This window comes from Artemia franciscana, chromosome 12 (genome assembly GCF_032884065.1).
Source record: "Artemia franciscana chromosome 12, ASM3288406v1, whole genome shotgun sequence".
Taxonomy (NCBI): Eukaryota; Metazoa; Arthropoda; class Branchiopoda; order Anostraca; family Artemiidae; genus Artemia; species Artemia franciscana.
This window is the reverse complement of record NC_088874.1, coordinates 15,075,905-15,088,113: the sequence shown is the minus strand read 5'-3', so window position 1 is coordinate 15,088,113 and position 12,209 is coordinate 15,075,905. Positions and strand designations below refer to the sequence as shown.

At 36.6% G+C, this 12,209-nt stretch overlaps 1 protein-coding gene across 1 annotated transcript in view; it reads right to left on the bottom strand.

Annotated features, from left to right (window-relative positions):
- Nucleotides 1–12,209, bottom strand: part of LOC136033733 (uncharacterized) — a 189,509-nt gene that overhangs the window by 141,766 nt on the left and 35,534 nt on the right. Inside the window, exons 4-5 of the mRNA XM_065714626.1 lie at nt 8,724–9,552; nt 4,157–4,254 (exon numbers count right to left, since the gene is read on the bottom strand). Coding sequence (XP_065570698.1) covers nt 4,157–4,254; nt 8,724–9,552 — 927 coding nt within the window. The remainder of the gene's footprint in view (nt 1–4,156; nt 4,255–8,723; nt 9,553–12,209) is intronic.

Here is a 12,209-nt window from a genome sequence, read left to right as displayed (position 1 = left end):
AATTCTTCAAAGACAATTGTTCTCGAATGCAAGAATTTTCTTCTCCTGCTGTTGATTCAAATTCCAGGTTTCGGCTGCTTAAAGGAGAACTGGGATGAAGTTGCTGTTGAACAGGCGTAACTTAAGCCGGGTCGAGTAATTTTTCGACTTCCATATGTGGTTGAGCCTATTGAAGGCAGCGTTCGCCTGACCTATTCTGGTTATCATTTCTTGGTGTTCTTCACTATGCTTACAAGGTATCTGAATTCCATTATCTATTCAATTTACTCATTTCCATATCTGACAAAAAGTGGGGAATCAGTAGTTGCCATTGTTTTGGTTTTGCTCAAATTTATTTTTAGGCCAAATTGGCTTGCTTTATCACTGTTGGCTCACTTGTTGGCTCACTTACCTTGTTTAGAAGCTCTTGCAGACGTTGCATGCACGACCGTAGCATTTTAGTGTCATTTGCAAAGTTTAGGTCACCAACTGTCCCTTCGGCAGAAATTTCGATACCATCGGTCGCGGATTTGCGGGGAAAGAAGTTGATTATTATCAAAAACAGTAACGGCGACAGTACACAGCATTTTTTGACGCCATATGCAATTCGAAAGTATTGGTTTGGCCTACAGGTATGTTGATTCGGCACTCGCTGTCCTTGTAAGGAGATGTAATAGTTGCGATGATTATCCTTGGGGTCCCGTAATAAAGAAGGATCTTCCACAAACTTGCCAGATCTACAGTCGAAGGCCTCTTCAAAGTCTATAAAAATCATGTAGGCCTAAAGCTTTGAGTGCAATTCACGATTTTCTTCAGTGAGGACTCGCAAAGTAAATATAAGATTGGTACAAGAACGGTTCGGGCGGAACTTCTATTGTTCCTCCCTTAGGTGGTTTTTGAGCTGATTTTGGATCGTCTTCAGAAATACATGACACAGTAATTTACCGGGGACCGAAAGTAAGCTTATTCCTTGCCAGTTTCCTGGGACAGGGACATAGCCCTTTTTGAAGAGGCGCATTAGTATGCTACCCTTCCAATCAACTAGTACCTGTTCCTTTTCCCATATTGTTCCCAAGAAGGCGGTCCGGAATGTTATCAGTGCTGCAACTGAGACCTTTACCATCTCTCCGGAATTACGGTCTTCTCTTGGGGATTTATTATTCTTCAATCTCTTGGTAGCTGCTTGAATTTCTACAGTACTTGGCGGATCCAGACTAATGTTTAGGGAGAAGGACGGCATTGCGGGAATGTCGGGTGGCTCATCGGGTGGTGGCCTATTGAAAAATCTTTCGAAGTGGGATGCCCATATATAATTCACTACTGTTAGTTCGGTCACAAGTACGCCGGATAGGTCCCAAACTGGGGCGTTGACGGAACACTTCAATCCAATGATGTAGATTGTGGATCTAATATAGGGCTCTAGAATCTCCTCTCTTTGCTGCATCCTCAGCAAGTTTGGCTTTGTTCTCGACCAGGGTTCGGTGGTCATTTATTGCGCTCTCCTTACGGCTTTGTCCGCTTTCCGGTAGCACGCTTTTTCCAAGATTAAGCGACGTGGTTGTTAGCTTTCAAGAACGGTTTGTTTTATATGTTTCCTCTCCCTTACAAGATCCCGAGTTTGGTCAGAAGGCCATTAGTCTTTAGAGTGTTCCTTGTACCCAAATATTTCTGTCACCGTCGTATGGAAGGAGTTTTTCGCGGCTGACCAGAGTTCTTTCTGATCTGGATTTTCTGGCACGGAAAGTGATTTGAATCTGTTTGAAAGTTCGGTCACGAATTTTTTTCTACTGTGCTATAAAGTAGTTCATTCGAGTCAAAAGGTAGGTTTGGATAGGGTACTTGATTAACATTTTTCTTCAGTTTGACTTTAAATTTGGGAATCATCAGGTTATGATCTGACCCTACATCAGCTCCTCTATGAGAACTTATGAGGCTATTGCACCATTTGCGACTCACCAGGCAGTGGTTGATCTGATTTCTGGTGACGCCGTCTTGAGAGGTGCACAAATATTTGTGGATATCATAGTATTGGAACAAACTCCCACCAATAAAAAGGTCATTGGAGAGAGCAAAATCGGTTTAAAGCTTACTATTTTTGTTCGGATTACCGAAGCCATGGCAATTACCGAAGCCATATGTTATGTCTTGCTTAGGTATATCACTAGCAACTGACTGCAGGGTTCTGTAGAATTCTTCCTTTACATCATCACTTATTTCGTTTGTGGGTGCGCAATCGACCACCACAGACAGTTTAGCATGCTTGCTGGCAAACCGGTGGTAAGAATTAAGGATGCAACTGGCTGTCACTTTAAAAGGGAATGACTGATTTTTTTTTCATCATCATAAGGGCAACTCCATATTCTCTCCTTGACTCTGGTCCACTGAATGTGATGCTGTGTCCACTTGGTAACTTTTCGAGGCCTTAACCAGGCAATTGTTCCTTGGACAGGGTGAGGATGTCAAGATCGTACTGGCTCATTTCTTTTAAAACTTGTTCTGTCTTGGACAACTGTGACATTGTTTGAACGTTCCAGAATCCAAATTGGAAGGCCAGAATATCTGCACTGCGTTTTCAATCGCTGTAAATATCTTCATATTTCCTTCTTTTCTTTTTCATCTTGTTGTGCTACTTTTTGTTTTATTCAATACCAAAAAAAATAGTCGCCTTTATTTTATCGTGCACCTTGCTTTTACGGTGAACCAGTAGGCTTATATTTATCTTATTAGGAGTATAACTGTCCAGCTGAGGCCAGTCCAGTAGCCACTTTCGTTCCGACTACTTTACCGTGATACATACTTATTAGTATTACATTTATTACATACTTATTACATTTATCTTATTAGGAGTATAACTGGCCAGCTGAGGCCATTCCAATAGCCACTTTCGTTTCGACTACTTAACCGTGATACATACTTATTAGTATTACATTTATTACATACTTATTACATTTATCTTATTAGGAGTATAGCTGTCCAGCTGAGGCCATTCCAGTAGCCACTTTCGTTCCGAAAACTTTACCGTGATACATACTTATTAGTATTACATTTATTACATACTTATTACATTTATCTTATTAGGAGTATAGCTGTCCAGCTGAGGCCATTCCAGTAGCCACTTTCGTTCCGACTACTTTACCGTGATACATACTCTTATGCTCGAAAATGTAAATGTAAAGTTCTATGCTCGAAAATGTAAATGTAAAGTTCTGGAAACAATAAATTGTTTCCAGAACTAGAACATTAGGGATGGTAAGTTAACGTAATTACATGTCAAAAAAGTTCCAAATTGGCTTTAACTGAAGCATTTTTATGCACCAAAACTTATACTTCTCCCTCACTTATAAACTTACCAATAATTTTACTTGGAACGCACCACTAACGGGAACGTTACCCACTAATAGCTTGCCAGGCAGTGACCTACATTTTTCACGCTTACCGTTGATCTATCCAGTCTGTCCATAAGTTTCTCATCCAAAAGTATTTTAGCAACAGAAATAAATAATAAACATTTCATGATTAATAGACTCTGAGGAAATTGCAATCTGATACTGACTTTATTAATAATAAATGACTAATAATTAACTCAATATATGTCAAGTTTCTTTGAGAAGGTAAAATAAACAGTGTCTATCATCTTATTAATTCATCTTAAAGCCCAAGAATAAGAACGTCAAGTCACGAAGCTGCTGACGCAGCAATTCTAAAATGATACCATCATTTTAATATTTTCGCTTTATTTGCCTTATTTACTTTTTGCAACCCAATAAAATGAGGAGGTGGCTCCGTAGTTTGAGCCGTCAATTGTATAGTTAAGTAAGTGAATACTTAGTTTGTTCTTATTCTTCAACGGTTTTTAGTCTCAATTTCTAAGGTTGTTCTGTTCTTTTAATTTTTTTTCTAAGCAGAGTACGGAAAATAAACAACGGTCCAAAATATTAGCCACTATCTTTGCTATCAATGGTCTTATTCCGCTGCTGCTACAACGATAGATCGCTCGTGGATTTTGTTTATGCCAAGCAGCCTAATATAAAATATTTGAGAGGGCTTGTTGTAATTATACCACTTAATTGACCAGTGAACATTAACTATGAGAAACTATGTACCAACATTATTCTTTTCCCAAATTCAGAATGCTTTCGTTTTACTGGTGAAGAAAAAGGAAAAGTAAGTAACATACTTGTGTAACTGAACGGTTCATGACTAGTCCACGAGTATTCACCTTCCCGATGACTTGAGGCACCAATCCAGAAGCCTGACTTACTCTTGTAGTGGGGACTGAAAAGTTTGGAAAAGATTAGTATTTATTTCAAGTTGTATTATATCAAGCATCTATTGTCATATTTCGCGAAAGGAGGTTAGAATTAAAGATTGTTAAACTAATAATAATTAAACTCTAAATAAAACGAATGGTTGTTCCTAAAGTCTCTGAAAGATCTCTGGTCTGCAATGCTCGAGGCTGGAGAGGCACTGTTGACAATTTTAGTGCCAGCTGGAAGGGCAAAGCCTAAATTTAAGTAGGAAAGCTCTGAAGGATGACTTTAAATTTATAAAATATTTACCAAACATTCGAAACTTCATACGAAAAGTCAGGAAAATTAAGGACATCAATCATAAAATAGTAAAAATAAAAATAAAATAATAATAATAATAATAAAAAATCAAGCTCAGGTCCGAGAGAAAAAAAAATAATCAATGTCATGTAGCATAAAAAAAATACACATTCACGATAGGGAATAATAAAATACATGTATGAGTTTCATTTAAATAGACTCCGATTTGTATGCTAATTGTTAAATAAATGTAACGAACCATCAATATGCTTCTCTTAGTGGCAGTTATGACCTCTTTTGCACTTGAAAAAAAATCTTGATTAAAGCCCCCCCCCCTCTGTTCCCAAAAATTTTCAGGCGAAATTTAAGCAAAATCTTCATTTAATTTGTTTTCTTTTTAATAATTTAAATTTTACTTTTCTTACTTTAACCACAGCAAAACTATTAATTATTTTGCCCCAATTGATTGCTTCTAATTGTTCACGTTCCATGCTCACTAAAGCTAAATCATTTAGCCGCTCATGGCCAATAGTTGATCTGATGCACGTTAACATTATTTAGGTATACTAAACGACCGCTCATTTCTGGCCACCGACAATACAATCACTTATAGTATTTGATAGGTGACCCTTACGTTTACGAGCACTTCTTCATCTGTGTATTGCACAGTTAATCCTAACAACATTAAAACCAATTAAAGTCGGTCTACTTACTTTTATTTTCAAGGAATGGTGATAAAGGTGTGAGAAAAAGGAAAAGTTTGGATTCAATTTGATTATACTCACTTACTCAGTGCCAATTGCGCCCTCTACTTTATTTTAATAAAAATGAAACCTCAAAATTACGAAATGATGATTACAATTAGATCATTTATTAAAAATCTTACGCTCCTAACAAGGGGGAAATTTTTCCTCTCCCCCCCCCCCATAAACCCACCTTTGAATTGTCTGCTATCCAAAAAGAAAATATTTATAGTCTGTAGGTATAGGATAACAAATATACACTAAAACTGTCTGGAAAATACTTGAATTGAGATTACTCTAAAAAGTTAATACCACGCCTTGGTATAACTTAGAACTTCCTCTGACCACCACGCAAGGTAGTGAGAGTATGGTGGACATAAATAATACCTGGTAATGAGACCCTCTTACAACTCCGAAATGACAATCCCTTGGTATCCTTCTTGCCAAGGTGAACCAGAATTAAAACTGGGAGTTCAGCTTTTCCGAATTACACCAATTCTAGTCTTACCGCTTTTACTCCCCTTGTCATAAAATAGGATACAAAGAAATACCATAACATTAAAGTAACACCAAAGACTATAACACCAAAAAAAAACTTCTGATTTTATCTTAAATAGTTCAGGAAGAGACAAGAGGCCAAACAGAGATGGGTATGACCGTGAGTAAACTGATGATTGGACGGAAAGAGCTGAATGAACGGAAAAGTTGGATCTTCAGCTACCTAGTCAATTCACTTGGAAATAGTAACTCATTACTTTTATATCGAGGATATTGAAGCTAAATACAGTCAAGCCAAATTGTGATAAGCGTGACTCAGATTTACAGTCTAGGATAACACAATCTACCAAGGGAACAAAAAAAAGAAATACTATTTATCTGATAAATAACTGGGTGTCCTATAGCACCCAAGACAAACCTATTCCAGAATATTTTATAATCTAGAAAAAATACTTCAAAACAGATGAACACTCTCGGAAAATGTCAGGCTACTTCCAGATAAAAAAAAAAGAGCCTTAACTGATATCCACATCTTAAGAAAGTAAAACTGAGCTTGTTTAGAAATTTCCAGTTCTGGTGGGTAGCTTTAATTTGGGTAATTTGCAATCATGGGCAGAATAAGGTCTTCTAAACGGATCTATATAGATCCGTTTTTGAAAGTTAGGGTTCAGTTGGTATGAATAAGAATTAAGTTTCTGCGCCAAGGACCATCGTCACGGCAATAAAATCCATAAGGTAAACCGTTGATCCAGAGGGTTAGAGAAGGGTCCCATTCATGCTTGATAAATTTCTCAGCTACTCATAGCCAAGTCTCATCTTAAATGTCTAAGGTGACTGGGCATCAACAGTGTCATTACTCTAGTCTAACAGTTCTAATTGCTAATAACTCGTAAATTGAAGTAATCATACCCTACTTTAGTTTTGTTTTAGACTTAAACAGTGTTTTTGAAATTTCACCACCGTTAGTCAAACACCGTTATGAAGATACAAGGCTAAAAAGTTGCTTCTTTGATTAGTCTATGGTCACAGTGGATTAATGCTCTGCTTGGCAAAAAGGGCAAAGGTATCGATCCCCACTGCGATAAGGTTGGGTTCAGGCTTGTTGTTTATCCCTTTAAACAAGAAGAAGCAACTGAACGGTTGATTCGAAGCCTCGGGTGTCAAAAATGGTCCTAGAATTCCTATCTCTATGTTGTATCATGTCATGACCTTTTTGACTAAACAGGAGTGTGCATTAACGCCTTTAGTCGGGTATGGTATGAATTATTGTTAAGACGACAAGTACATTTGCTGTTCCACTGTCCACTCCTTCAATAAGCTGAATCACGTTGAAAAAAAAAAAATCAACGAGCCAAGTTCCGAAGCCTAACATAGGTCTTACGAATGTTTCGTAATGTTTTAGGAAAAACCTTGCTGATAAATAGTTGATGGTCCTCTTTTGGAATCCAAGACTTGAATGAGTCATATGCTCGTGTGATTTCAGTTTATTATCAACGATTATTCCAAGATAGTTTCTATAGATGCAAAAGAAAAAAGGGGGCTCGACAGGATAAGTGCCTCTCAGACATCTCACTCTCAGACATCTCATATTCATAATTACATTACTGTAGCCAAAATGGGCTATGGATCACTTGGGTATGCTTGGAGGAAGAAGTCACTCTCAAACCCAAGTTTATATGGTATCTATATCTGTTGAATTACCCTATTTATTTGCAATACATGTATTATGGAACCATCAGCTTGTAAAGTGACACCGTTCTTAACACCTTGGACCATGCCATTTCAATAGATAAGGAAGAATGTGAGACCAAGGACAATTCTTTCGAGGACACCACTTAAACATAGCTGGAATTATGCAATGCCTAATCTCAATTTTTACTAAACATTCGGACAAATTATTTTTTTCCAGCGAGAAAATTCCGCAGCAATTATCCATTTGCTTATTAATGCCTACTGCATTAAGCTGTAGGCGAGACCAATTTATAGGACTTTATCAAATGATTTACCAATGCCCAAAAGAACATAGTCTGCAAACTGACTATTCTTTCGAAGGTAGGTAATTACTTCGTAAGCCTTTAGGAGCTTTGTATTTACCGACATTCTTGGTTGGAATCAATGTTACAATCCTTCTCCAAAATTTCTACTACCTCTTCCATACGAATTGGCCCTGGAGAAGAATAAATGTAATACATTGAAGCCTTATGGCTCTTTGCTATAGGCAGAACTATAGAGAGACCTCTAATTTCACTAGCAGAGAGTACTCAAGAAGATAGTTGTTGATAATACATTCCAGCAATTTTGCTACATCAGAAGTAAGACAGATAGGCATAGAATATGGTGTTTAACTTTTAGTTTATTACTTTTTTTAAGATTAATGTAGCATATGTGGTATCCCAATGGTTGGGCACTTCCTCAGAGTTAACGGAGTATTGCAATAGTTGGGTGAAAGAGCGGGGATCATCAGTCAACGTTTCTTTTATGATTTGGTGGTGAACATTATTGGGGCCTGGTGATGATCTGTCTTAATTTTTGACCTATCAACATCTAATTCAACAAGTTCCGTTGGTAATACTGCACTACCAGTGGAGAAAGTCATTTTAACTTCCCACTAAACGCTAGAGAAAGTAATTTCAATTTTCCATTAAATGCACTGAAAAGCATGAAAAATTCGCTTATCATCAGTCCCTTACTCTTTTGAACAACCAGTTACAGGAACCATCTGACTCCGTTTTAGTAATTACACTCTCTACAGAGACTGTTATAGAAAACGAGTCTTGGAGTATCTACATTTAAAGTACTTCCTTAATACCTTGCTTTACAGGGAATTTATATAAAAGATGTTTAGTATTCTGTAGACATTTTGTAAAAAAAAAAAAAAAAAAAAAAAAAAAAAAAGTCCACCGAACTTGTTAAAGATAATTCACATCATATGACACAATAAGTATCAACATACCTGAACCTTACTATATCATATATAGACTGAGAGGTTTCTTCATCCTTTAGTGTTGCTAAATTGCCATCCATCTGATCACAAAACATTTCTGCTTCTGTCCAATTCAAGCGCTTCAAAAAAAGTTCAAAGCAAAATCCATTTAAGTAAAAACTTCCCTGTCTACACTTATTTACAATCGGGAAATCATATATAAACGTATAATTCACAGATAGTAACAGATCATCTGGATATGATTTACCATGAAAAATTTTCTTAATGTGCCAGTGCATAAGATTTCCAATCGATTCCATTTCTAAACTTGTACAAACTCGGCGAACACGTTCACGATCAGTAATTTCCAAATGGAAAAAGTTGCAAAAGCCACTAGGCATATCCAGCGTCAATTTTATTCTATATCCATATTGTGCGTGTACGCTAAATATACATTCTGAGTAGACGAAATCCTTTACATTAATTTTGAAGTACCCTGGGGTATCTGTCAGGAGACCCTTTTCACAATTAGACCTTTTTTTAAAGCTTAACTCAAAATCCATTTCCTTGACTGAAACTTCGTATATATGATTCCCTTCATTTTTGGCTTTATACATTTTCCCCCGAGGAAATAGTTTCTGCTTTGAAATATGTTTATTTTCCTCAATATCCAAAAAGTTTTCTCTAATGGCATCGTTGTTTCCTATCAAAGAAAAGAAAATTCTTTCAAAAGAACCAGGGGAGAACCAAAAGGAACAATTTGCTGCCTGTAACGGACATAAAGAATTTTCACTTCTAAATATGTTCTTTGAGTTGATTGTCCCAGATGAGATGAACTTTCGAACCCATAAATTGCAACCTGGAAGAGAGATAATGGGATATAATCAAGGCGCATGAAAGACACAAACAAATATAAAGCAAAACTAGTAATGGGACATCAGGTCAATAAAATTAACAAGAAAATGTGGAAAATCGGACGACGACCATCAGATGTCCTCACTATAAATGATAAAATAGAATAGAATTCGAAGCATTTTGACTTCGGGACTCCAAGGGCACTGTTTTAAGACATCGGATGACCATCAATATTACTAAATACTCTTACTTTAAGTTTACTTGAAAAAAACTTTCCAAAAAAGAAGTTTTTCAAAGAAAAGAAAAGAGGCATATCAAACTTAATAAGATCAGCAGAAATGAATTCCTATAATAATTCAAACTCAAAAACGACCAGAAATTACCATTGAAAATAAACAAAATTCAGAACGAAGAGAAATTAAATAAACAACCATAGCTACCAAACATAAGACAGGTGCTAATATAAATGAACAAACAAATCTTAAAAGGAGTAAAACTTAACCTGAATATTCAAATCAAACTAAAAACAAACAAAAATCTCTATACACAAGAGTTTGGGTACTTCCCCCCTCCTAACTGTATTAAATAAAAAACAAGCTTTTTAACTGAAAATAAGGAGCAACATTAAAACTTAAAACGAAAAGAATGTTCTGCATAAGAAAGGGGCTGACACATACTCAATAACCTGCTCTTTACACTACAGTTTTTTAGTACTTTTAATAAAAGCTTCTGATCCTAATCAAGCAACCCTTGTGTTTCAGGAGTGGCTCTTAAAGAATTGGAACAGAAGGTCAAATTTTAGCGCAAAGAGCAGGGTATTGAGTAGGGGGCTTACTCTTTTATATAGGGAATAATTTCGGGGTACATTTTAAGTTTTAACGTTGCTCCAGCTGAAAAAAATAGTTTTTTATTTAATTTCGGATCGATTGTCAGTTAATGCTTGGAAATCTACCTCCCTCTCCATGAAACATCCTGATACTTCCTTGTTAGAATGTAATAGTCCAAGGAAATTCACACCACTTAGAATTTAGAACATTTCTTGAACGAACCTTCTCCTTATTTCCAATGGTTTTATAAAAATTGATTACATGGTTACACCATGCGGCACCCATCATCATCACTTAAGCGTTTTCTGACGCTTGAATACCACAACAGATATATTTTTATTTTTTGTTGCTATTATTTTCCGACAACTCCTAACCCATGTCACACTATGGGTGGCACACGGCACCCTCCCCCTTTAATGTAATGACCCCGCGCCAAATCACGCCACCATGGCGATATGTGGTTCTCCCCCCCCTTGACAACCCTATTATATGCGTTATCATTCCTGAGACATTTTCAAGATATTTTCTTAATAAAATTAAGCTTAGAGTCCATTGATTCATGTTTTTGTAAGCAAACCCTTTCGTGATGCCCCCAAAACACTTCACACCACCACGACATTACGTGGCTGAAGTGGATGCTTGGACCACAGTTGAATTGAATGCCAGGGGCCTCCCGGTGGTTACTTTAGGGGCCTCCGGTGAAATTGGATACTAAGGGCCCCAATAGAATTGGGTGCTAGGACCCCATTGGAATTGCTTGATAGGGCCCCATTGGAATGGTATGTTAGGGGGCTGGTGGAATCGCTCGCTAGGGGTCCGGCGTCTGAAGGTCCCCTACTAGCGGGCTCTGAAGATTTTTTAAAGACTCTCTATTACGTAAAAACCACGGTAATGCTAGAATAATGAAGCCCTTCCCCTCGTAGTTTTTTGATGAAACTTATCTATTTAAATCAGCATAAAAATCCAATTCTTTTAATGTATCTTTTAGTATCAAAATTCCGTTTTTTAGAGTTTCGTTTACTATTGAGCCAGGTCGCTCCTTACTACAGTTTGTTACCACGAGCTGTTTGATTATCAATGTTGCTAATGAACAAAAGATGTGTAAAGCCGTGTTCGGCATATCAAAAATATTGTAAGTTTTCCTTTCGATATTCCTAAGGACAAATATTAAGCCCCTAACGTTCAGCTACTCAGTAATTAGCTCAAAAGATACGATCCTTAGTTATATAGCTCGGTATAAAGCAATACAAAGGTCATAAAGCAATACAATTTGTTTTGGGTTAGGTTTCATAGATGTTCAAATATTTTGTCTCGGAATTCATTTGAATATCGGAAGCGTGTTAATTTGATTTTTTTTTTCAGTTTACTTTTTACGTATGTACTACATCTGTTGTGGGTTTGATGGGAAATTAGATCATTAATTCATCTATTCAATTATGCATCCGCAGTTAACCTCTTCAAGAGTATATGCATGAAAAAGAGTTAGAAAAGTAAAATATATATCCTACGCTGGATGCAGCATGAGCTTTATTGAAACAGTAGGCTACAGTGGACTTAAAACTTTCACAAGTTCAATTCCACCAAAAATGCTAAAATTACTGTCACCTAACTTACATATAAACAAATCAAAATAAAATAGCGGCTTATAAAAAAATGCAGTCACTAGTGAAAGATTAAAAAACACTTTTTTTTACGAAGTCTTTGCCAATTAAAAAACTTTCTAAGCAAATGACTCAGGAATGTAAAGTCCTTCATCGATGTAACCTTTTTCAGTCTCAAACTAACTAGTATTATCTAGTTTCTACTTGAATGGGGATTAATGCTCTACTGTTCA